General features: G+C 34.5%; 2 protein-coding genes and 1 pseudogene across 2 annotated transcripts; 2 read left to right on the top strand and 1 right to left on the bottom strand.

Moving 5' to 3' along the window:
• Positions 1-640: 640 nt before the first annotated feature.
• On the bottom strand, positions 641-8956 carry LOC143626979 (putative polygalacturonase At3g15720). Its single transcript, XM_077096891.1, has 11 exons — positions 8933-8956; positions 5865-5990; positions 5641-5778; positions 4290-4442; positions 4181-4210; positions 4023-4118; positions 3736-3866; positions 3539-3647; positions 3335-3457; positions 822-894; positions 641-702 (listed from the first exon to the last, which is right to left on the bottom strand). Exons 1-11 carry the CDS (start codon positions 8954-8956, stop codon positions 641-643), a joined length of 1065 nt encoding a protein of 354 aa, XP_076953006.1.
• Positions 8957-22179: 13223 nt separating this feature from the next.
• Positions 22180-22902, top strand: LOC143626978 (uncharacterized). Its single transcript, XM_077096890.1, has one exon. The coding sequence runs from the start codon at positions 22180-22182 to the stop codon at positions 22900-22902; it is 723 nt and encodes a 240-aa protein (XP_076953005.1).
• A 438-nt stretch (positions 22903-23340) lies between these two features.
• On the top strand, positions 23341-26526 carry LOC143626953 (protein FAR1-RELATED SEQUENCE 5-like; annotated as a pseudogene).
• Positions 26527-26806: the final 280 nt, after the last annotated feature.

The raw sequence follows: 26806 nt of genomic DNA, 5'->3' as shown, positions 1-26806 counted from the left end.
GTTGTCCCTGGGAGAAGGTAAAATCATAAATGTAATTGAAGTATAATAAATCAACCTATTTATTTAAAGGTTATAAAAAGTTTGCAACTCGACTATAGTCACTATACACATAAAAATGATTTGACTAATGGAAAAGTCAACACTTTATATTATGAAAATTCCAGTTTGTCAACATTATGGGTTCTCGATTAACTATGAAGATCGACTATTTATGGGACATACGTGTTATCGGGTCGGATGGGTTTTCGGCAACAAGTTAAATGGGTTTTTTATGTTCATATAACAGGCCGGATAGGATTTACTCATTGGCCAACAAAATATGTTTGATTACTTTATTTTATTTAAGTGTAGGTTTTATGTAGTGAAATGCTTCTTGCACATGGATACCTCCACATTCTAATCCAAACAACAACAAAGTTTCAGTGGTAATATTTGAATGAAAATTGAATAAGTTACATCTGAGTTGACTTGGAAAGTTGATGATTATTGTTATTCTTGATTTAGGTTTCAAAAGAGGGCGATGACAACCATTATGCAGTGTTCATTACTATGGTCTTAATGATCAAGGGCAATCCATTGATACATTAACTTTGATTCTGATTAAGAGGCATTTGGCTATTATGAGTTTTTGACTATACATTTACACTTCAACCGGAAGCATAGATGACAAAGTTCCAAATGCATTACTATCCATTGTTGACTCTGCAGTTAGCAAACACAAGTTCACACCTGCATACATGCTTTCAAATGGAAGATTGGAAGGAGCAAGTAGGGCAAGAAAGTTTTCTCCGAATTCTGCCATAACTGCCGCTAGCAATTACCTGAAATTTGTGGGACCACCTCATGGCAACATCCTTCCATTGTAGGCTTGGGTGATAAAATTCTTTTTATGTTCTATGTTATGTGTTTATACATTATGTAATACAATTTAACAGAGTGAAACAATAATACTTTTACAGCTCAGGTTTGGATCTATTAAGGATGAATTAACTTTTGAGCCATTTTAACCCGTATAAAAGTATCCATTAGTTTTGGAGTTCGATCCAATTTGGCAAGCACACTACACTACCTCAAAGTCTCGATTTTTCATCTTTCATAATAAGAATAAAAATGCATTAATTACTAACATTATAGAAGTTGAATTTTAATCTCCATTTAATCTTGGATACATGCATAACAGTCATGGTGTATGCATAATTCATTTTTTTGGGAACAATATGTTTTTTTATTATTTTTTCTATTTTATTAGAGTGATCTTAAAGACAATATTTTTTTAATAGCCAAATACATATTATTTACAAACAACCTTAAATGGGGATCAAACCCCTAACTATCATTTTAGAGTGATCTTGAAAACAATATTAACTGGATTTGTTATGGTCTTTAGAATAGTATTATTATTTTATACAATATTATTATTGTGATTTATAATTATATTGTATGAGTAGAATTATTTGCCTTTTTTTTATTACCTGTCCGTGTATTACACGGGTTTTAACCTAGTTATACATATATAGGAAAAAGGGACACGTTGGTACTTAAGGTTTCAATTTGTGAACCGACATATGGTTTCATGCATTTACAAATATCGTATCATTTATCTACTTAATTTTAAAGATTTCAATACCGAACCCACGTACCGCCATGATTAACGGTTGATATATGCATGTGTCATTTGATTTTATTATTGTAAACCGGTGGAATCGTACGGAAGGGGTGGATACTACCTATAAATCAAGTTTTAAACATACAAATGTTCTCCAAAAACTATCACCTTTTTATAATAGAAAACTAGTGAAATTATGTTGGTACCGAACATGATTTTTAGTCACTTGAAGTCGTTGAAAACTCAGTAAATCAAATCGCTTAACACCACCCGTGCAGCGTTGATTAGGAATACTACCCGTTGCTTCGTTTCTTGGGAAGTGATTCGTCATAAACCCAAAGCACATGATTATATTGAACGGTGGGGCCCGGCCGAAATTGCTTTGAAGATAGAGAGCATTCTCGTCAAAGCAATAACTTGTAATTAGTTAACTTATCAATTGTTGTTTTCGTTATATATACTTACAAGTAGGGCCGGCCCAATAATGTTAATGGGCCAAGCTAGGGCTCCAGGCCTCTCAAAATAAAAGGCCTCCAATTTTTAAAAAGCCTTAATCTTTATTTGGGCCTATATTTTTCATATTTTGGTCTTGGGCCTGCAATCCAGAGTTAATACGCTAGAAGGCGGGAACTTTGGAATACATGAATTGAATCGTGGAACGGGAACGAGAATTGAGGCGAAGACAAAGAATTGAAAGTCAATCGACGATTTTTGGGAGGATCCGTCGTTTAAATGAGAGAACTTTTTATCAACCCGATTCAATTGATTGCATACCTTTGCTTTCTTCAATCTGAATTTTGTTAGTACATTCAACATGATAAAATCTGGTAATTTTGATCAGTTTTGAGTTTTAGTCAATTCAATCAGAGTTGGGTTTCAATCAGTTCTAAGTTTGAATAGGCAGTTGGCTTTGAGTTTCAATTGGCACAACTTGCAACTTGCAGACTTGTGGGTCAGTGGATCTCAGTTCAAACTTTCAATTTGTGGTTTGAATCGGAAGGACAATTGACAACAGGGATTTTGCAAATGTGTTGGTCTCAATCAGGTAATAAATTTTTTATCTATGAACCTAGCTTTTAGTTGCAATTTTCTGTTGTGCATGTTTGTTTTAATTTACTGACTTAATTTGCTAATTTAGATTCAAGTGTTAAAAAACTTTGATTTGATTCTCTAGTTTAGTGATTTAGATTTGACAATGAATTTGTATAAACTTTTTAATTTATAAATTATAATTACCGGTCACAAAGTTGGATAAAAGAGAAAGATTTATAACATTTTAGATAAAAAGCCCGAATTTTGTATTTCTCTTGAGGCCACCAAAAAACATTGGGCCGCCACTGCTTACAACCATTATTTGAAACCCTAGAACCAACATACTATCCCAATATATTTGGGGTTACATATAAATTATCTAACTACATCTAACACTTGGGTAGGTAGAAACAAAGTTCCCTTTAGCATTGTTACAGGAAGAAAAAACGCTAGGACCTGTGATTCCAACTTGGTTTGTATAGATTCCATAACATTTCAATTCTTCACTGCAGTCGAACGTAATTGCTTGATTTGTCGCCGAGGACCCATGTATATTTATATACGACACATCACTCACATGTACAGCTGAGAGTGTTGACTATATAGAAAACCAAGCAATACATTAGGCAGCAGGATATATAAAGGACTGTATATAATATGATAAAATAGCCCGGCATAATTAACATAGACACTTACTCGTAGTTGGTAAAAAGCATTTTTAGCATTAAGGTGGTAATGCTGAGTAATTATGATCGGATTTTGTACGTTTACCATAGTAATATCCTTAAATACGATCCCCCTAGCATAACCAGTTCCACCCTATGGCACAAGAACACGATAAAGATCAAATGTTAGTTTAAAACGATAGCAAATTTATATAAAGTTATATCAAAATGTTACCTGTACAGTCTTGATTCGTAATCCATTTGTGGTTCCAGTGAGGCTACACTTTCGCACGTTTACTTTTTCAACTGTATCATGACGTCCGTTTTCCCCAAGGCTTCCAATACTACATAAACGCATAAATGGCTATGTGAGGGGAACATTGTGAAAATGTGACAATCAACATAAGAAAAAAAGCACTAATTATCTGATACCTTATGCCATGGCCAGGTCCACAGTGCACCCTCGTTACATTAAGATCGTATATCCCACCGTTAATAGCCACACAATCATCACCTATTTTTATCGTATTGAAATGGTTGGAAGATTGCAACATAGAAGAAAACTAATTGTTGTAAAAGAACTAAGAATCTGGTATAGGTAAAATACCGGTTTGTATAGTAGAGTCATGGATATTTATGTGTGATGAATAAGAAATATCGATCCCATCAGTATTGGGGCTGTTTGCGGGCGCTAAAATTCGAAGATGCCCAATACTTACGTATTGGCTATTAACAATGCTAATATGAAGTTTTGGGCTGTCAATATGAGTTGTCCCAATCAGTCGAAGACCGTTGCATCGATTGAAATGTAAAGCCTAAAACAATTCACATTTATATGCTAGTCTTTCAAACTCGACATCAATGCATGTAATCTTACCTTTGGGCGCTTGCATTTTCTGGCAGCATCCTGCAGAGGTAAACAAATCCTGTTAGTAAGCTCTTTAAGTTGTTAGATATAGCACTCAACCAAGATTCAAAAAACTAACCTTGTTTCCCCACCATAACGAACCCCGGCCATTGATCTGGCCATGCCCGTAAATTGAGAGTCCATGCACCTCAGTGAAAGACAACCAAATAGGTTTCTTTTCACAACCTCTCCATCCACTCAGTGTATTCGGTGCAATGATGTTACCCAAAAGCTATTCATCAAAAAAAATTATTAGATAAAATTACCCCAAAAAAAGTTTTCACGCCGCTAAAAAAGTGAATTTTAGTGAAAAAAAAAATCAACATTTACAAATGCATCCGTACAAAAATTAAATAAAGAGGAATACTTTTATGGTAAACACAATCATCTTTGTTTTTAGTAAGAAACACTTCATCCGTCCCGGTCAAAGTGTCTTAGTTTGAAAAACATAAAGTTTAAAGTAGATTAAATTATTGTCTTTTTTTCTTACCAAATGACAATAATTCCCTTAGAAATTGGGTCCATAAATTTTGTTTATTAATGTTAGTTATGTGTGTTTAAGGGTAAACTTGAAAATTGACTAATAAATTTTTAAAGTAGATATTTATAGTAAAAAAAAATAAAAAATGAAATATATACACTTTTAATGAGACAGAAAGATTATGTGTTTATTTTGAATTAAAAATCTGGATGGCACACCATGTAAACTAAGAATATAATTATATATATTTTGTGTATGTTTGCACTTTGAAGTTATGTATAAGTGGAAGTGGCCTTTATTCTTATCTGGACTTTTGACTTTGGCATTAGGTTGGCTTTTGACTTTCTTTTATATTTATAAATACTTTTGGTAACACAAATTTATGCAAACAACCGATGTTTTCATAACTGGATCGGATTCAACCGGTCGAACCGGTAAGACCGGCCGAACACATTCGGCTAAAAAATGCTAGAAAAGAAAATATTTCAAAGAAAATTATTTTTTTAATAGGAAATCCGGTTGAACTGGTCCGATTTTCCGGTCAGACCCAGTGAACCGGTTCAGACCGGCCGGTTTTCTGGATAGCGAGCAGCATAGAACCGGACCGGTTGGTGGACCGATTCCCGGACCGGTCCAACCGGCCGGTCCGATCCAGTTTTAACAGCATTACAAACAACCTTACTTATTCAAACAAATTCATGTTTTGTGTTCTTACGTCGCTTAGCAACTTTTGAGTCTTTTATGTGATTTTCTCACACATCCCGCGCAACATGGGGGAGTGTTTTATGTGATTTGGTACTTCATATTCAAGAAACAAATCGAGAATATTAATAATAAATATAATTTGATGTTTGATGGACGGAATATTGATTTTAAAAAAATGCTTTACACCTTGTGTTCTTGATATCAATTCAACCTTTAACATATCTCAGTTTTTTGACTTGTTTACCTTAACGTTCACTGCATAGAATCTGCATGGACCACTGAATTTAATCGGACCGATTAGAAAAGACTTCCATGGTGGTATGACCAAAGTTGGGTATGGTGATGTGTCACTACATAAACCAGCCCATGCTCGAACAAAAGCCTACAAATATGAACCAATAAATTAAGAATTATTCAATTTTGCATGATATGTAACCACACTCTCTTTAATTTATAGACTTGGTTTACCATTGTGTCATCTGTGTAACCATCTCCTTTTGCACCATAAGCTGTGACATCATAAGTGGCAGCACTTGCAATTTGTGGGATAAATAAAATGTAGCAAAACCTCAAGACGAAAACCGTCAGTAAGCCCTGCGAAGAGAAAATGAAAGAGTACTTAATTTAAATGTAATGAAGTACACCATGACTCGAATGTAGTGTTCATATTTCTTACCATTTTTTAGTATTCTGTTGTTGCTTGATGATCCGCAATGCCCCAATTTATATTGTGAGAAATATAACCAGATTAAGTGTACGTGTATGTGCATGAAAATAAAATGTAATCACATTTAATTCAGATATTTTGAATTAAATATTATTATAACCTATTTATTAATACAAGATTCATAATATTTCCAAATAAATAATGATCGAATAAATTCTGTTACATGACTATTTAATGTGTTCATGTATTTCTTTTGCCACAAAATAATTAGTGAAAATCTAAAGATGGATTAAACAACTCCTCACTTGTGTTAACATGACATGACACTTTAAAGATAGATTAAACCACTCCCCACTTGTGTTAAGTGTGTTAAAATGACCTATAGATTATGCTTCTAACGGGTTAAAATGAACAATATGCATTAAATATGTATTAATTACTAATTGTTTTGTTATTATTTATTTTGGTAATTAAGTCAACTTAACCTATTTCTATTGGTTGTTTCTTAAAGTTTTGTTATTATTAACTATACTATTAAACCAAAAGAGTTTAAGTCAACTTAACCTATTTCTATTGGTTGTTTCTTAAAGTTTTCATGTATATCTAACACTTCTCTAATTTCCATGTGAATAAAATAAATCAAAAATAAATTAAAATTATATACAATCAACTCTCTTTAATCTCTTTAATGATTCAAATGCAGTTTATAACTATTCAAATCAATTTCTGTTATTTATATTATTTATCTTATTTTGTATACGCAAGTCATAGTTTAACATAAAAACCCAAACCAATTATCTCCTCTTTCACGTCTCCATCCTCTTCCACGTGGGATCTCTATCTTCAATTCATTTATCTGGAAAATTCATCGTCCACCATTGATGAAGCTTTTCACCAGCCGGGCGTTTTATCTACAGTATATCGGCCTACCTATGACTGTCTTCACAATCCATCAACGTTACTACCGATCAATTAAATCTTCATGTTTTAGTTTTTGTATTTTAATTCAATTGAAACTATATTTTTTTCCATACCGGTCAACGTTACTACTGATTTAATTTTACTAAAATCGGTTTTAATTATAGATTTATGAAATTTGACCAATTGACTAATTAAAAATATAACTAGTTGAGTATAAATTGAGATCTGTAATCAATTTGTGTATATTAGGGAAAAATCAACCATTTGATTAAGATTACTTTAATTACGGATAAATTACTAACTTATTTTTGCACAACTTATATCAATTACTTAATTATTCAATTGCTTATTAATTATATTATGTTGACTATTTTTATAAATTTCAACCATATGATGAAGGATTTTAATATATCATAATTTATTATAATTTTAGATATACGGTAATTGATAATCAATTTTAGATATACGGAATTAAAAACATTGATGATTAATTATATGAATGTTAATAATTAAATTAGTAACTTATTTTTAACATTAATAACTTAATGTTGTAGGTTGAAATATGAAGTAGATTAAAAGATATCAATTTTAATTATTTTGTCTTTATAATATTTTAACAAGATTACATTCACGTATTTCAAAATTTGAAAATCCCCTAAGGCAACCTACATTTTTCGTCCATAATTTTAGCTAATTCAAAATTCCTAATTTTATGCTTTTGATTAATTACATTAATACCTTCCTTTTTTATGCAAGTCTCCAAAATTTGAATCTTACTACTTGTGTATAAATAGTATGACTTTCACACTATAATTTTTACACTATCACACCATATTTAGCAAAAACCATTTTGTTTGTTTGTAAGGTTTATATTTCTGGTCGTGCTTATATAATTCATTTTGTTTTTTTATTTTTTTGGTTAAAAGTGTTATTGTTCATAAATTAATATCTTGTTTATTTTTAATTTTTCCCCACCAGGAAGATGAAGCCAACAAACATCACAATGTTGAATCAATTGGATGTGCTTAACAGTGACTGTGTTCTCAAGATGTGTATTTTGAAACTATAGCGTCTCAAGGACAATTCAAAGCTTGGAGAAGACTGGTCGATAAAAATGATTTTGCAAGACGAAATGGTTATTTACACATTTATTAATTTTAATATATTATTCATACAATTTTTTACTAATGTTAATAATAATGTATCAGGGTAACAGAATTCAAGCTTATGTGAGGAAGGCTTGCATCCCAAGCATAGTGTGTGGCTAGGTGAGAATAGGTCGTTGATTGTTATATTGATGTTCCATTTACGCACGCGAATATAAGTTTGGCTAGACGGGAACTTCGGTATAAGCCGACGACGGATTTGGCGACCGGGTTGAAGAAGTTTGTTAAGTGGTATCTTTGGTATTATGGTCATGATCAAGGGAAAACTAAATCTGTACATTCATAGTTTTGATTTGTGTTTTAGTTTTAGGATTTTTTTTTTAATTTTATGAAAGAAGTAAAGGATCTCATGAGCGTGATTCTTTGTTTGAAATGAGGATGACTCAAAACAATATTCTCATTTTGTTTTTAATTTTATGAAAGAAGTAAAAGATCTCACCGGATTTTCTAAATGGTTTAAAGATGTCTGGTATGCCTAATCATAGATTGGTTCTAAAAGTTGGTGTGCCAATAATGTTACAAAGGAATATTGATCAGAAGTAACAGTTTATGAAACGGAGCCAGATTACAAGTAATTAACTTGGGGAGGCGTTTTATCGAAGTAAAGGTTATTTCAGGTACTAACATTGAGTTTCGCACTTATATAGCTCTTAGTGGTCTAACTAATTCAGATAAGAAACTGCCATTCATATTGAAACAAAGACAGTTTCCTGTTGCGTATTGTTTTGCAATAACCATTAATAAGAGTAAAAGGCCAATCACTAGCAAGAGTTGGCATATACCTGCGAGAAACGGTGTCTACACATGGTCAACTATATGTGGCTTTATCACCAGTGAAGAGTAGAGAGAGTGTTAAAATGCTTATATTAGACGAGGAAAGTAAACTTACAAATAAAACTACAAATGTGGTTTATAAGGAACTATTTACTAATTTATGATTGTAAAATGGATGTTATTTTAGTTGAATGTTATGTTTTTACATGATTTATATATCAGTTGATGCTAGAAACGTATGCATGTTACATGATTTATATTTTTCCACCCGTGGCGCCCACGGGTTAATAACCTAGTGCAAGAATAAACGATTCCAGGAAGTTCAAATATTAGAGACGATCAAGAAAGATACCCTTCTTTAGCTCAATTCTAGATCCATTTTTTTAATATTAATTTTTTGTTTATATATATTCAAATTGTTAAAAAGGATTCAATTATAATAAAAATGCATGTGTGCGAGCAACAAGCTTGGTTGCAACCTTCTTTTAAATGACAAAACCAATAATGTTAATTTTGTGTTTCTGTCCAGTCAGTCTCCCAGTCAGATTCCCTCCATTTCAAAGGAGACTCACGAAAACATCTCCTTGATGGCAGGGTTCATGAATTGCTACAACACTTTTCTTGTTGGAGATTTGGTTCAACCAGGTGTAGCTGCTGAGCTGGATCAAATTCATCCTAATGATGTAGAGGAAGTGGACATCTCTTGGCAAATCGCCATAGCAGTGTTTCGCACAAAGAAATTTTCTAAGAGAACATGCAGAAACAAATGAAATGTGCCAGCAAATCAGAAGGTGGGATTTAACAAAGATACTCTAAGGTGCTACAACTGTCACAAGTTGGGTCATTTTGCTCTTGAATGCACTAACCCAGCTTAGGAAATAAACAGAGAAAGGACAATGGTTCCAGTGGGAATTGCAAGAGGAAAAAATGTTGCAGGTGCCGGTGAAGGTGAGAGAGGTTTAGTAACTCAGCAATTCTCTTGGAATGATCAGATGGCAGCTCTCAGCATAAATAATCGGACTACAAACTTTGCTTGAATTGAAGTTGCTGAAGATGAGAATGTTGCTGAGGAACAAGTAAAGGAACTTCAATTTGCTTTCATGGCCTTCACTTCTTCCGGCTCATCCCAGGTAAGTTCCTAATTATGTTCTCAAGCTTGTGTTAGTAAAGTAGATCAATACAAATCTCATAATAGTAACTTGCTTAGAGAAATGGAAGGAATAAAATATGAGAATTTTACACTTAAGAAGTATATGAAAGCTCCCAAAGATAAAATTGAGGCACAGAAAAAGGATTTTTCTAACCTTCAATCTGATTTTAGCAAAAAATGCGGTCACCACCTTGATGCCAAACAAAAATTGCTGAGTTACCTGCTGAATTGGAAGCCTCTAAGTTAGAGATTATCAATTTAACAAATAAATTTGGCAGGGCTGAACTAGACTTTAAGAAATTCGAAGGCTCCGGTGCTGTTGTTAACTCCATGACCGAAAACAATTATGGTGGAAAGAAAATGCTGGTGAGGGGATAGGGTACAGTGTTGTACCCCCTCCATACAACGAGAATTACACTAGTCTTCCTCTTACCAAAGATCAGGAAGAAAGGGTAAAAACCATGCAATATGGTAAAAACAATGAAAATGTCAAAAATGCTCCAGGTTCAGTAAAGGCTACTGAATCAACCTCAGGGGTGAATGATACTAATGATTTTACTTCACGTGAAGATGAAGTAATTGTCGAGGATTGGATTGATGAGGATGATGATTTGCTTGTTTTGAATAATAAAGACATTAATTCTCATATTTCTTTAAATTTACTTGCTTTGAAATCTGTGACTTCAAATGTTTGCATGGGCTCTTTTTTTAAGAGCAAAGACAATTGTGTGGTTGATTACTTTAAAACATTGAAATCTGGTGGTGTGTCTTTGAATAAATTTGATAAAAATAAAAATCCTAATAAATATTCATCACCTAAGTTTGTTTAAGAAGGAAGTTCAAATGATCAAAATTGTGATAAACCAAGCAATAAGTCAGGTTGTAAACGCCCAGTAAAGCAAACTAGCTCACACAACAGGTCCAGACAAGGAGTTGACCACAATGAATTCCACATAAAATGTCAAACATGTTTTAAGTGTGGCACTCCTGGTCATATTGCTAGAAATTATCCACATCGTCCATATGTCCCATATTATGGATATTATCAGAGGTATATGCCTTGAAATACCCATTAAAGAAAATCAAGGTATTATAAGGCAAATTCCTCTGACGGTTATTGGAAGAGAAACAAAGTTGGTAGGTTTAGTCCTCATCAGACCAAGCCTAACATGTTTCGGAAAAGTGATTGATTCTATGCTTCGGTCTCAAGAACCAACTCGGCATCTGGACCGAAACAAGTTAGGAAGACAAAGTTATCTGTGTCTCCCGCTCACAAACCAGAGACTAAGACATCCACTCATACAAACAACAGTAAATCTTCTAAATCTAGATATGAATGGTTGTCTAAATCTCCGGTGATTAAGCCATCAAATACTATATTAGATAATCAGGAAGATATGTCATGGTAACCCGTGTTTAGTTAAATCAGATTCACCCAGTGTTACTGTTACTATGGACTGGGTACCAAAAACTAACTGATCTCGCACATCGTGCATGAAAATCTATGGAGAAATATCATCAGACCTTGGTATGTTAATAGTGGTTGTTCCAGGCACATGACAGGAGACATCTCCCAACTACACGACATTCAAATCGTTAACGGTGGGTATGTTTCCTTTGCGGGAGGAGAGAAAGGGAAGATTACGCAGAAGGGTACTGTAAGTAATGGTGTTCTAAAGTTTGAAAATGTCAATTTTGTTCCTAAGTTGAAACACAATCTGCTGAGCATCTCGCAGATTCGTGATAAAGGTTTTTCAACCCATTTCACTAACAAAGAGTGTGTGATTTTAAAACATGGTATCATCATACCAGAGGATTGGGTTCTTGTTCGATCACAGAGAAAAGATAATGCTTATGTGATCGATATGAACAAAAATGTTCCTGATGAAATCACCTGCTTGTTTGCAAAAGTATCAGAACATAATGCCATGCTTTAGCATCGTCGTCTTGGTTATGCAAACATTAAAAATTTAAACCTTTTTGCTAAAAACGACTTGGTGCGTGGTTTACCTGCCAAAGACTTTGTTACTATTGAAAAATGTGTGGCTTGTACCTTGGGTAAACACAATCGTAAATCTCACAATCCAAAACTTGTTAATACCATTTAATCTGTTTTCCAATTGCTGCATATGGATCTATTCGGTCTTGTTCATGTTTTGAGTCTATCTCGCAGCTTTTATTGTCTTGTTATTACTGATGATTACTCAAGTTTCACTTGGGTGTTTTTCTTGTCAAATAAGAGTGAAACTGCAGAATTCATAAAACGCTTCGTGGTGCTTATGGAGAATCAAATCAAATTGATGCCGAAGGGTATTCGCTGTGACAACGACACATAATTTAAGAATTCAACACTGAATTATATTTGTGCCGAAAAGAGGGTGCTTCGATAGTACAGTTCAGCTCGGACACCGCAACAAAATGGTGTTGCTGAAAGAAGGAACATAACTCTTATTGAGGCGGCAAGAACTATGTTGTGTGATTCAAAGCTGCCTTTGTTCTTCTGGGCTGACGCTGTTAACACGGCCTGCTATGTTCAAAATCGAGTGCTGATCAACAAGTCTGAGATGAAAACTCCTTATGAGATTGTTTATGGTCACAAACCCCCCATTGCACATATTCGGGCCTTTAGGTGTCCATTTACTCTGCTGAATCAAGAAGCGACTCCAAAGTTTGGAGCAAAATGCTAATGATTGTTATTTTGTTGGATATGGTGGGCGTATCGCCTATAGAGTTTACAAGTCAGCGAAGCAGATAGTGGAATCTTAATATGTGCGCTGGTTAGAAGAAAATGAGACTGATGCTTGTGTTGGTCCTGACTGGCTATTTGATTATACTGAACTTTTCAAGCCCTTTAATGTGTTTCCAGTTGTTGATACAGAAATTTCGGGTGCCGGTGCTAAAACTTCTATTGATGAGGAAGAAGACTTACCTGCTGACTCTCGCATGTCTCCTATACTGGGTATTAATCCTTTAGAATCAACAAGAAGACGTTACCGAAACTGTGTCTTCACTAGCACTTGCAGTCGATGCTTCATCAGTTGAGGGGGAGAGTCTGATTTGTCAAATCTTTGGAAGCACTCTATTCCCAGATGTCATACCTAATGAATACATTGCCAGTACCTCGTACTCACATAGTACGACGACATCTGGATGGAAGAACCCTCTTACTGAAATCCTTGAAAATCCATCAAACTTACCTTCTATAAGTTCTGTTCCCAGGCATTCAAATCCGATAAGAATTCAACGAGATCATCCAATTGACAATGTTATAGGTCCTCTTGAAACAGGCGTATCCACCAGAAGTTAGACTGACATATCAACATCTATTTGTTTTCATGTTTCATCTCTCAGATAGAGCCTAAGTAAGTGGAAATGGTACTACAGAAACCAAGTTGGATGGATGCCATGCATGAGGAATTAAATAAGTTTGATAAACTCAAAGTTTGGAGATTGGTCGAGCTGCCAGTTGGAAAGAAAGCGATAGATTCGAGATGGGTTTTCCGCAACAAGCAAGACGATACGAGGGTTATCGTTCGAAGCAAAGCACGGCTCGTTGTTCGTGGTTTTCGTCAAGTTAAAGGCTTAGACTACACTCAAGCGTATGCTCCCGGCTCGACTTGAGGCAATTCGGATTTTTCTAGCATATGCTTCCTACATGGGATTCATGGTTTATCATATGGATGTCAAGACAGCGTTTTTGTATGGAGAAGTTAATGAGGAGATTTATGTGGATCAGCCACCAGGGTTTGTTGACTCAAAGAATCCAAATCATGTTTACAAATTAGATAAAGCACTGTATGGTCTTCATCAAGCGCCTCGGGCATGGTATGCAACTTTGACGGCTCATATTCTGGGCATGGTTACAAGAGGGGGATCATTGATCAGACTCTGTTCCTTAAAATTGTTGGGAAAGATTTGATCCTGGTTCAGATTTATGTGGATGACATCATCTTCGGGTCTATCAATACTACACTATGTTCTGAATTTGAAGAAGTCATGAAAAGGAGATTTAAAATGATTTCATCGGGGAGATTACAACGTTTCTACGATTACAGGTTCGTCAGAGTTCGACGTGAAATCTGCTGCATCAAGGAAAATATGTTAAAGATATGCTTGCAAAGTTCGAGTTTCAAGATTCTAATAGCGCAACAACTCCTATGACAGAAAAACTTCTTCTTTCTTCTGATCTTGAAGGGAATCCCGAAGATCAAACGTACTATCGGTCAATATCAGATCCCTGATGTATCTCACCGCCAGTATCCCTGACATCATGTTTGCTGTCTTTCAGTGTGCCCGTTTACAGGCTAATCCTAAACTCTCCATTTAATTGTTGTTAAAATTATTTTTAGATATCTGATAGGGCAACCAAAGCTAGGTCTCCCAAAAACTCAGATTTTGATCTATATGCTTTTGCTAATAGCAATTACGGAGGTGATGATATTGACAGGAAATCTACATCGGCTGGATGCCAATTCTTGGGTGATCGACTCATTTCATGGCAGTGCAAGAAAAAACAAATGATGTCCACGTCTAGTGCCGAGGCTGAATATATTGTTGCGTCAGCTTGCTGCTTACAGGTTATCTAGATGCAACATCAATTGCTGGATTACGGTTTGGAATTTCTTGACACACCAATCTTTTGTGATAATGATGCCGCTATTGCTATTGTTAAAAATCCTGTTCAGCATTCAAAAACCAAGCACATTGACATTAAAATTCATTTTATTCGTGACTGTTACGACAGTAAATTGATTCGTCTTGAGCAAGTTCACACTGATAATAATGTGGCGGACTTATTTACAAAACCGGTCGGAACATCCAGATTTAATGTGCTTGTGGGGTTTCTTAAAATGCTTCGTTTCGATGATTGAGTCTTTTTTAGGTTAAATTTGTACATAAATATTTTCATTTTCTTTAAAATTTTTGTTACACAAGTTTAGGGGGAGAAAACTCAAAATTCAAAAAGATGAGTTTGCGTGTGTGTGTGTGTTTTTCTTAAAAAAAATTATATTTTTGCACTCTCGCTTAAAATTATGTCGGTTGCTCAAGTTTGAAGGACATATACTTGTAGATGTTTGGTCTTGCCATCTACTTGTAGACATACAGGATATCCATTCACTTAAAGACTAGACATACAGGATATCCATTCACTTAAAAACTGAAAGCAACTTGGATGATTGTGGTGTGTTTGTGTTTTAATTCCTTCGCATAAAATTATGTCAGTTACTCAAAGTTTGAGGGACATGTATTTATATGTTTGGTCCTGTTATCTACCTGTAAACATACAGGATAGCCATTTACCTGAAAACTCAAAGTGACTAGGGTGACTGAGTTTTAAATTGTCTTCTGCAACTCAATGGGAAGTGCTATGATTATTCAGTTAAGAGTTTTTTAGAAGCTTTAAATATTTTCAAATGAAAATTGATCAAACCTTTGGAAAATGATAGTAAAATTGATTCTGTGTGCCTAACATGTGAATTTACTAGGCTTAAAAGGCTTTAGAACAGTCATTGATTTGCATGGTAGCTTTCCATGATGCGTAAAAGTTGAAGTGATATAAACTAAATATGCTAAACTTATTGTGGAGAGTCATTTTGAAGAAATGTGCATCTCTTCAAATATATCTCTCCGAATGATAGGCAGAAAGTTAATTACCTAGTCATACACAAGCTTATTGGTGTCTTGATCTCCAAAAACATTATCTCTTTGCTTTGTTTTTCAAAATTTTTTTTCAGATATATATATAATATTGTGTTACTAAATTTTGTTTTTTAAAAGCTCAAATGGTCAAACTAGAACTACAAGGGTGGGACGTCCAAATAAGTCCTAAACACTCTGCATGTAAGTCCGGATGGCTTGTAAGTCCAACATTCAACCTTAAAGCTTAAAATTTTTGGTTATATATAAAATCTTTTGATCAAGCACTAGGGGGTTGGTGTCAAATTGGGGTGATCTTGGGGGAAGTCAAATACGCTTTGAGAAGAGATAGGAGACATCACAAGTTCATGAGTGATATCCATTTAAGATTTGTACCAAATTGAACATAACTCGTATCACTGATGCAATGAAAATCATTCTAAGTTTATTATACCTGCTATCAACCTGTCTCTTTATGTCATAATAATGCTGAACATGAATCATTGTGAAAGCATATTAATCAATATGATTCTATGTTCGGATCTTTTCTTAAAAGGTTGCGTGTTTTATTGAAATTGAAATCTGATCCCAAAAATTGTTAAATTACAAGAAGACTAGTGATTAAATTCTTTCCGTATCATTATTTATTTTTAATTTTCTTTTACCTCTTAAATACTCTTGTCAAAACCGGATGCTATAAGGGGGCGTATGATCAAACTAATTGAAGAAATTAATGCACGTAATTTTGAGTGAGTTACTTGTGTAAAAACGTTAAAAAGAGGTGTGAGAAACTCACATTTGAAATTGGAGCTAACTTGGAAACAAAAACCGTAAATGCGTTAAATGAAACTGGCCTAGTGGCTGTCAAAGGGGCATTCATGTATTGCCTTTTTGTTGATAGCGAAAGTGATGTAGGCCCCAATGAGTTGATGATATTTTGTTAAATCAGCTGAGGATTGTCATCAATTGATAAGGGCCGCGAGGTGCTTTAGGTGATGAAACTTGCTCACCATCTTTAGGTACATGGCAAACACATGCCTTTTGTTGCTCCTTTTGGTGATGAATGTTGGCAAATTCATATTTCGATTTAAGAACTTCAAGGGACAAATGTAGTGATTTGGGATGGTGTTTCATTAATGAATTAGGATTCCAATTGAACACAAAATCCAATTTGATTCGTGACTTCTGAATTTGAAACAAACACCAAGTTTCAGATTTATCGCTTATTCTTCTTCTTTTCTTCCCTTGGATCAATTAACCATAGTTTGATACCACTGTTGGCAAATCAAATTCAGAATTGAAAATAAACACAAAGAAATAATAAACACTTGCACTTGAATTTCTTAATTCAATTATACATACATCTAATCGATCGACATACATGATACGAGTATATATAAATCTAATTCTGGAAGAAGCATACAACGTTTGACTTTGACATACTTACATACTTGACCCCTATACTTTACATATATACACACTATCACTAAACATACTTGCTAATAATATCTAAAAGGCCCGTATATTTAGTTTATACTGTCTACTATTTATAATTTTCTTTAAGAGAATTCATGCAAAACATTTAAGTTAATTAATTAATTATATTACTTGGAGATTTTAATGAGTTTAACTAAAAAAATTAAAATTTATATAATTCATTTGATATTTATTAGTTGAAGAATGATTTGTAGACAAATAATTATAACTTATTAATATAAGATTAAATAATAATATTAATAACAATTTATGATTAAACATTTGTTTCCAAGTAACATAATTAATTAATTAACTTAAATGTTTTGCATGAATTCTCTTAAAGACACTTGCACGTGCCGGTTCGGAGAAAAAAGAAGCAATCATTTTTATCTAGTTGAATCAGGAACTTCATGCTATAATTTCTGACAATGTTAACCAGTGCAACAACTCCTGGTGGTGGAAAGAATCATTCGAAATCGCCGAAGAACTGTTGATGACTGATAAATATCAACACAAACTTTATCAGATAAATAATAAGAAGCAATAATATTATTACAGTAAATATTATTATCAATTAAAAGTAATTGAAATGTGTAATATTATTTGGAATAAATAAATTTTGAAGTTTGTAATATACTAGTAACATGATTCGATGTTATTATCTTATTACCCGAGCCGCACCAGATTTGTTCTGAATACATTACCCAAGCAACACCAGATTCGTTATGAAATTTACAATGTACATAAACACTATAATAAAGATAAATGATTGTAAACTCTTTTAAAAAGAAAAAAACAAAATGTATCACCAAAATTAATAAACACAGCTGAAAACAAATCGACTCCAGTGCGTCAAACAGTTGCAGCGGGCGAGCACTGGAGTGACCTGTTGAATATTCCAGCATGCTTCGCTGCTCACCATTTTCTTTAAAGACTTTATTAGCCAAGGATTTCCATCATCGCGGTTCTTCATACATGTAAGTTGAGGGGTAAAATTATGGAGGTAGAACTCTCTGTAAAATAGCAATTTCATTCCCATTAAACATAATTGTGTAATTAAGCTTAAAATCAGACAAGGCATAGTAGTTAACAAGTATATATATTAGACCATTGTCTGTTCTCAGAAGTTGAAAATAAAATTATCATCAATCAAAATTTAAGGAATAACAAGTTAAAATGTGTTTGGCAATCATAAAAATCTTTTTTATTTTTGGTTTTTGAGAGAGTAAAAAAACAGTTTTTCAAAAGCCCAAATCATGGCTTTTTAAAATGGTTTTTTGAAAAAACCAATAAGCATTTTTCAAACACAATCCCAAACATGCCATAAGAATAAGAACTATTTCGTAAATAAACTCAAGAAGCATAAATGCACCTATGAAGAATCTATAACTGGTTGTATAAAAAATCCATCAAATATGTTATTTTTTAACCAGAATCAAAAGGTCTTACTTTTTTTTATATAGAATATAAGCAAATGAAAACGTACATCAGTTATTGAGGAAAAAATTATGTAAGGTCAATCCATTTTCTTGATATTCCCTAATACATGCATATTTGAATTACGCAACAAATATAGATTTCCGCTACTGTTAAAAGAACTGTTAAATCTGGTACTCTATATATAGAATATACTCATAGGTAAACTTAACAATAGGAAACTTAAATAGTTTATGACGAAAAAAATCATGAATGGTTGCCATAAATATTACCCAAATCGAGATGATTAAATTCCATGACCAAGAGCTAAAAGTTACATCACAAGGGACGAAAGGCATCGGGTCAATCGGATGAAACTCCTCGTGTACGTTGTGCCATCCATTTGATGAAATTAATAGTTTTGGCGATAATGTTAACTACCGTAAAGGGCAAGCGCTTTAGTCAAAGACAGACATCTGAGATACCAGTTAAAAATCTCACAGAATTTGAAACCAAAAGTATGTGGATTGTAAATCAAGGAAGAATCAAATCACATAAACCCGAAATTGTAATCAATCGAATTTCAAATATTTTAAATATTTAATACTTGTTTTCCTTTTCTGATACAGAACATTTTTTCTCAGAATAGGAAAACCTTTTAAATATTAAAATGATTTCAATTCCAATGAATTTAAACTTACTGTAATCAATCTAATTTCAAAGTTCAAATTGTAAATGGTGGAACTTGGTTTAACTTTCTGCTTCCTATATTTGTGAATTCTTCAAAGAACTCGAATCTTTGAGCTTCTTTCAACAGCCCTGTTTCAGCTTCTGATGTGAATAACCGAACACAATCCTCAACAAGTACAGTTCAATTTATACTTGAATCGATATCCAAAAATAAATGGCCTTCAAATAAAAAATTGAACTAGAACCTGATCCTCACCATCTGAGATATATGAATTGCGATGAATAACATTATGCAAATATTCAGAGAGGTTTTTGATTGAACAGAAACAAGTGAATCGCAACCACCGGAATTGTTGCTCGGAATTCGATGTTCAATATTCGCCTCATTCCATCAATGATTCAGTTTATAGATGTAAACAAATATGCATATATTCTTACTCAATTCTGATACAAATGATCAACTGATCAATGGTTTCCTTTCGATCACTTCCTTTCCTTGTTTTCTAGATGTTCTGATTGCTTCTTGGTATTGAATATAAACAAGATCGATACACGAGAAACAAATTTTGATAACAGAATTCTGATAATTACAATTGATCGAACACATCGTTCCCTATTTACAAATTTGACCTTAAACATATATACAATGATTACACTAAGACCATTTAAGTTTAGTTTAAATTCAATATTTTGTTATAATAGCATCCCTCACTCAACGCTGCATATTTGTTCACATTATCCTCGACATCAAAGTAAAGTGCCTCCTCTTCCTCCAGCGTGAAATCTTTCTTGCTATAAAACGTGTTGCGAATCTCCTCAGGTGTCTTCCCGGCCCTATATCATGTATTATATATCCAGTGGATGTTAAGATAGTTTGCAGCCTGAAATCACAAATCCAAACAAATAAATTAGCAAATTCACCTAATGAAGCTTATATCCAAAATTAACTAAGATACAGAAGCAATCGAACCAAAATTGAACTGAATGTGTGCTCTGATCCACTTTCACAAACTCAGGATCAATCGAACCACTATATGGTAGAAGGCTATTTCAATGCTCCCGATATTCTATATCAGAACAATGATGATGAAAGTCCTTGGCCAACAAAGTCTCTAAAGATAATGAGGTGGTTGAATGTGACAGATTGTTTAGTCTTGTTGATGAAATAGAAGTTAGAGCAGAAATATCCGGAATTTCTGATATAGATAGGGCTGCGAGGGCCGATCACAAAACGAAAATCTTGGAGATTAACCAAAGAAGGAGGCTTGATCTTTGTCAAAAAGCGAAGGTTAAGTGGGACGTTGAAGGAGACGAAAATACTCGGTTTTTTCACGGTTTCATTAATGGCAACATAAAGAGGTCCAGAGTCAATGGGCTCTCTTTTAATGGTTCATGGGTGGTTGACCTGGATATAATCAAATAGGAGACCTTCATTTTTTTCAAGGAAAAATTTGCCGAGCAACCTATTTCTAGGCCACGTTTAATTAATAGTAACTTTAAGTCTCTTTCGGATGTGGATAGGATGTGGTTAGAAAGACCGTTTTCTTTAACTGAGTTAAAAGATGCGGTATGGGTGTGTGGGAACGATAAATCACCGGGATCGGATGGGTTCACATTCAAGTTCATTAAACAATTTTGGCATGTCTTGCATGTCGACTTCTTTAAATTCGTCAAAGAATTCGAAAATCGGTTGCAAATCATCTTTTATCTCTCTCATACCAAAAGGTACAGATCCAATTGCTTTGAAAGACTTTAGACCTATTAGCTTGATCGGATGTATGTCAAAAGTTATCTCAAAAATTTTAGCATTAAGGCTGAAAAAGTTTATCCCTTTTTTAGTTGGTTACGAGCAATCCGCCTACATCGAGGGTAGAAACATTCACGATGGTCACTTGATTGTCAACGAACTTACCTCATGGGTTAAAAGTTGCCACAAAAAATGTATGTTGTTTAAGGTGGACTTTGATAAAGCTTTTGACTCGATCAATTGGGATTACTTGGACTCGGTAATGGTTCAAATGGGTTTCGGGTCTAAGTGGAGACTTTGGATCTCCACATGCCTCGCCTCGGGAAGAGCGTCTGTCCTTGTTAACGGTTCTCCTACTAAGGAGTTTAAATTTAAAGGGGGGGGGGGGGTAATTAAACAAGGTGACCCGCTCGCGCCTTTTCTGTTCATTTTGGATATGGAGGGGTTATATGTGGTCATGAAATCAGCCATTAGTAACAACCTAATAAAAGGGGTGCAATTGCCTAATAACGGCCCGATTATTTCCCATGTCATGTATGTGGACGATGTTACATTCATTTCTGATTGGAATGCCGTTGATACGGTAAATTTAGCTCGGATACTACGGTGCTTTCATCTGGCTTCTGGATTGAAGGTCAACTTTGATAAAAGCAAGGTTTACGGTATTGGGGTGACGAATGCTGAGGTACGTAACATGGCAAGGATAATTCATTGTGAACCGACTGCCCTCCCTTTCACGTTTCTCGGGTTGCCAATCGGGTCGAATATGGGTCTCTCCAAACATTGGAGACCCATTATCGACCGGGTTAAGAAGAGACTTAACCAATGGAAAGTTACCTCATTGTCTTTCGGTGGAAGGCTTACGTTAATTAAATCCGTTCTTGGGAGTCTGCCTTTATATTTCCTTTCAATGTTTCATGCACCTCTAAAAACTATAAAAGAACTTGAAAAAATTAGGAGGAAATTCTTGTGGGGTGGCCTTGGAGACAAAAAGAAAATCAATTGGGTTGCTTGGAACATTGTTGTGAAGCCTAAACGATATGGTGGTTTAGGCGTTGGGTGTTTAAAATGATGAACTTGGCTCTTCTAGCCAAATGGTGGTGGCAGTGGAAAACCGAAAATGATCACCTTTGGGCAAGATGCATGAAATCAATTCACTACTCTCAGATGGGCGTTTGGCGAAACAGTCTGTTCGTGGACCGTGGCAAAACATCGCGAAGATCGGTAAAAAATTCCTAGATTTCGGGATTGAATTATATGAGACATTTGTTAGAAAGGTGGGGACGGGTCACTCGACTCGGTTTTGGCTAGATGTGTGGCTTGGTAAATTCACTTTGAAGGACATTTTCCCTAATCTTTATAAAGTGGCGGTTAAGAAAACGTGCTTGGTTAGAGATTTGGTTTCGTTTGGTTCTGCGCTAGTGTTTGCAAATATTGAATGGTCTAAATCCAACCTATCTCCTGAGGAGTCGTCCGACTTAAACGATCTCAAGGATATGGTTACATTGTTTTCATTCAATGAAGGTAAGGAAGATGGGTGGCGTTGGACCGGTGACTCTTCGGGCAAATTCACGGTTCAAGAGATGAGACGAATAATGGCAGACTCTATTCATGGAGACGATGTTCAGATTTGTGGGTGGGAAACTTGGGTTCCAATTAAAATAAACTGTTTCGTCTGGAGGTTGCTACAAAACAAGATCCCGGTCACGCCCAACCTAATCGCTAGAGGGATGCCTTTGTTATCGAGCAATTGTCGGGTGTGTGCTTTGGAGGTTGAATCGACGAAACACGTTTTCTTGGATTGCACCCAGGCTAAAGCGATCTGGAGGTTAATCTCGCTCTGGAGGTTAATCTCTCTTTGAGCATCTTTTGGGTGTTACGGTGGAGCCGCAAAGTAAGTCAAGAAGGCGTTTATTGTTAGCGATTATTTACTCGACTTTGTGGTTCATTTGGAAACAACGGAACGAAAAGGTGTTTAAGGCTCGGGTGTTATCCATTGCTTTCACGGTTGAAGAAATTAAAAGAAGTTTATTTGGGTGGTTCAAACTTAGGTCCAAGCACAAGGAAGTCGACTGGAGTGTTTGAGCCGACTCTCCATTGTCTTGCATTACAACTTAAGTGATATCTCATGTTCTTTACTGTTGTTTTTTATTCTCAAAGTTTGTAACCTTTTTCCAGTTTCCCACCGGAGGCGTTTACGCCTTTTCTAATATAATTCTACTATTTCCGTGCAAAAAAAAAGAAACTAGAGCACGAAGCTATTGAAAAAGATCTAATTGTCTATTCAGATGTTGAAATAGAGGAAAATAATGATGTGAATGTCGATCCTCAGTTTGATAAAAATGAAGATAGTAATGTGAAGGGAATGGTTTTCGATTGTCCTGATGATGCATATGAGTTCTACAATCGTTATGCCCTTTTACATGGATTTGGAATACGTAAATTTACAACTTTTAAAAATAAGACAAACGGTAAGCCTTAACGAAAGGTGTATGTATGCAACAAAGAGGGGTTTAAAGATTTAAAGTCTAATAGCTCTAGTGGGGATGTTAAGAAACGTCGTAGGGATTTAAGGATCGGATGTGATGCGTTGATTCGGATTTCAAAAGGTAAGGATGGCAAATGGATAGTGGATATGTTTAACGATGTACACAATCATGAGCTAATTCTTACTCCAACCAAAGTAATAAAATATCGTTCTCATGGGAAGTCTCACCGCTTAATGGCTTGCAAATCTCTGATGTCAGAACTTGGTAAATCCGGGTTGAAACCTTGTCAAATCAAGGTCATAAATACCGTGAAAAGTCCACTTGAAAATGATGTTACATCTAAAGAATGTGCAGATATATTGGCCGAAGAACGGAAGCAATACAAAGGTAAGGAGTTTTATGGGCTCATTAAGCATTTCCAAGATAAACTAATAGAAGATCGTAACCTTTATTTTGTTTTCGATTTATTTGATGATGGGTCTCCAAGAAATATTTTCTGGGCTGACGGGAGATCAAGAGACTCGTATGTAAAATTTGGGGACGTAATTGTGTTTGATGTCACGTACATGACGAACAAATTTAAAATTCCATTTGCTCCCTTTGTCGGGGTGAATCATCATCGTCAATCTATACTATTTGGCGGTGCACTATTGGATAATGAGAAGCAAGAAACTTTTGAATGGTTATTTAAACTTGCATGTTTGACAAGTATTCGATAGCAATAATTACTGATCAAGATAAGGCTATTGGAAATGCAATCAAAAGCATTTTCCCAAAGAGTAGGCATCGTTATTGTTCGTGGCATATTAAGAAACATGAGATCGAACATCTTCAATCTCTTAAAATTAGTGACAGTGCCTTTCAAGAGTTACACAAACAATGAGTTAACAGTAATACAGTTGAAGAATTTGAAAGTTGTTGGGAATTTTTATGTGGCAAGTACAATTTTCAAAGTGGCAACTGGATAATGGAGATGTATAACCAACGTAAATATTGGCCGAAAGCCATCTTAAAAGATTGTTTTTTTTCTGGCATGACATCAAGCAAAAGAAGTGAGAGCATTCACTCCTATTTTGATGGATATGTAAATTCAAAAAACATGTTGAATGAGTTTGTAATCCAATACGATAAAGCTGTTGAGGCTCGAAGAGCTGCCGAAGAAGATGAAGACTTTAGAACCATGGATTCAAAGCCGACTCTTTCGTCCGTTAATCCCATAGAGGCAAAAGCGGGTTCATGTTACACTAAAAATCTCTTTGAATTATTTAAGTAAGAATGGACCTAAGCTACATTAAATTTAACTCATGAGACAGTAAGCAAAAGTTTAGAAGAAAACAAATATAAGGTTGGACAATTGGATATTAATAAAATATATTGGAGAAATGTTAATTTCCGTCTCTCAAAAAAAGTAGATGTTACTTGTTCATGTGCAAAGTTTGAAACATATGGGATGTTTTGCAAGCATATTTTATATGTATTGAAGAAGAGACATGATGAAACCATTCCTGATCATTATATCTTATCTAGGTGGACTCTTGATGCTAGGTTTAAGTCGGATAACTGCAGTTTTGGGCTTGATGATATGCATAACAAAAATGGATTCAGTGCGTTAACATTATGGTGTGTTCAGACAAATTTCAGAAAAGCAATTGAGAATTCACAAGACTCTCCATTTGAGATAAAGAAACTTAATACCATGTTGGTGAAATTTTTAGAAGAACAAAGTATCCGAACCAATTCCAAACAGCTTGAAATTGCAGCACAAGAGTCTAATGTTAGAAGCTCAAAGTAAACATGATGCCCCAAACATCTGTTCGAGACCCATTAGCTCCTACTAATACTAAAGGTCGTCCAAAAAATGCAACTAGAATCAAATCTTCCCTTGAAGCACCGAAAAAGAGAGCGTGTTCTTACTGTAAGGAATTGGGTCATTACATCAGTGGATGTCCATAAAGAAAGGTAAAAGTAATATATATTTGTGTATAAAGACACATTTTTTTTGAAGTGTAATACTCGTTTTTTTTCCAGAAGGATGAGGCTTTACAAGAAAGAGAAGGAACGTGAATCAACTTGAAGAAGAAGAAGAAGAATGCTTGTTTTAAAAATCATTTTTTAACAAATGTTTGAAGATCATTTGCATGTTGCAGGTGTTTAAGTGCAGTAGATTTTTTTTTATTAAAACTTGAGTCCCATAGAGGCAAAAGCAGGTTCACGTTACACTAAAAATCTCTTTGATTTATTTAACTCATGAGACAGTAAGCAAAAGTTTAGAAGAAATCAAATATAAGGTTGGACAATTGGATATTGATAAAATATATTGGAGAAATGTTAATTTCCGTCTCTCAAAAAAAGTAGATGTTACTTGTTCATGTGCAAAGTTTGAAACATATAGGATGTTTTGCAAGCATATTTTATATTTATTGAAGAAGAGACATGTTGAAACCGTTCCTGATCATTATATCTTATCTAGGTGGACTCTTGATGCTAGGTTTAAGTCGGATAACTGCAGTTTTGGTCTTGATGATATGCATAACAAAAATGGAGTCAGTGCGTTAACATTATGGTGTGTTCAGACAAATTTCAGAAAAGCAATTGAGAATTCACGAGACTCTCCATTTGAGATAAAGAAACTTAATACCATGTTGGTGAAATTTTTAGAAGAACAGAGTATCCGAACCAATTCCAAACAGCTTGAAATTGCAGCACAAGAGTCTAATGTCAGAAGCTCACAAGTAAACATGATGCCCAAACATCTGTTCGAGACCCATTAGCTCCTACTAATACTAAAGGTCGTCCAAAAAATGCAACTAGAATCAAATCTTCTCTTGAAGCACCGAAAAAGAGAGCGTGTTCTTACTGTAAGGAATTGGGTCATTACATCAGTGGATGTCCAAAAAGAAAGGTAAAAGTAGTATATATTTGTGTATAAAGACACATTTTTTTTGAAGTGTAATACTCGTTTTTTTTCCCAGAAGGATGAGGCTTTACAAGAAAGAGAAGGAACGTGAATCAACTTGAAGAAGAAGAAGAAGAAGAAGAAGAAGAAGAAGAATGCTTGTTTTAAAAATCATTTTTTAACAAATGTTTGAAGATCATTTGCATGTTGCAGGTGTTTAAGTGCAGTAGATTTTTTTTTTATTAAAACTTGAGTTGGTTCTAAAATTTTGGAATTTTTAAATATGTATTGAAATGGCATGTTTGTTTGAATTGACAGCTACAGCTACGCATATTTGTTTTGGTGGCATTTGTTTGAGTAGTATGTAAGAAATAAACTTGT

This window comes from Bidens hawaiensis, unplaced genomic scaffold, assembly GCF_021521415.1.
Source record: "Bidens hawaiensis isolate Kalapana, Puna unplaced genomic scaffold, B.hawaiensis_p1.1 tig00004551_1, whole genome shotgun sequence".
Taxonomy (NCBI): domain Eukaryota; kingdom Viridiplantae; phylum Streptophyta; class Magnoliopsida; order Asterales; family Asteraceae; genus Bidens; species Bidens hawaiensis.
This window is presented reverse-complemented; position numbering and strand designations above follow the sequence as displayed.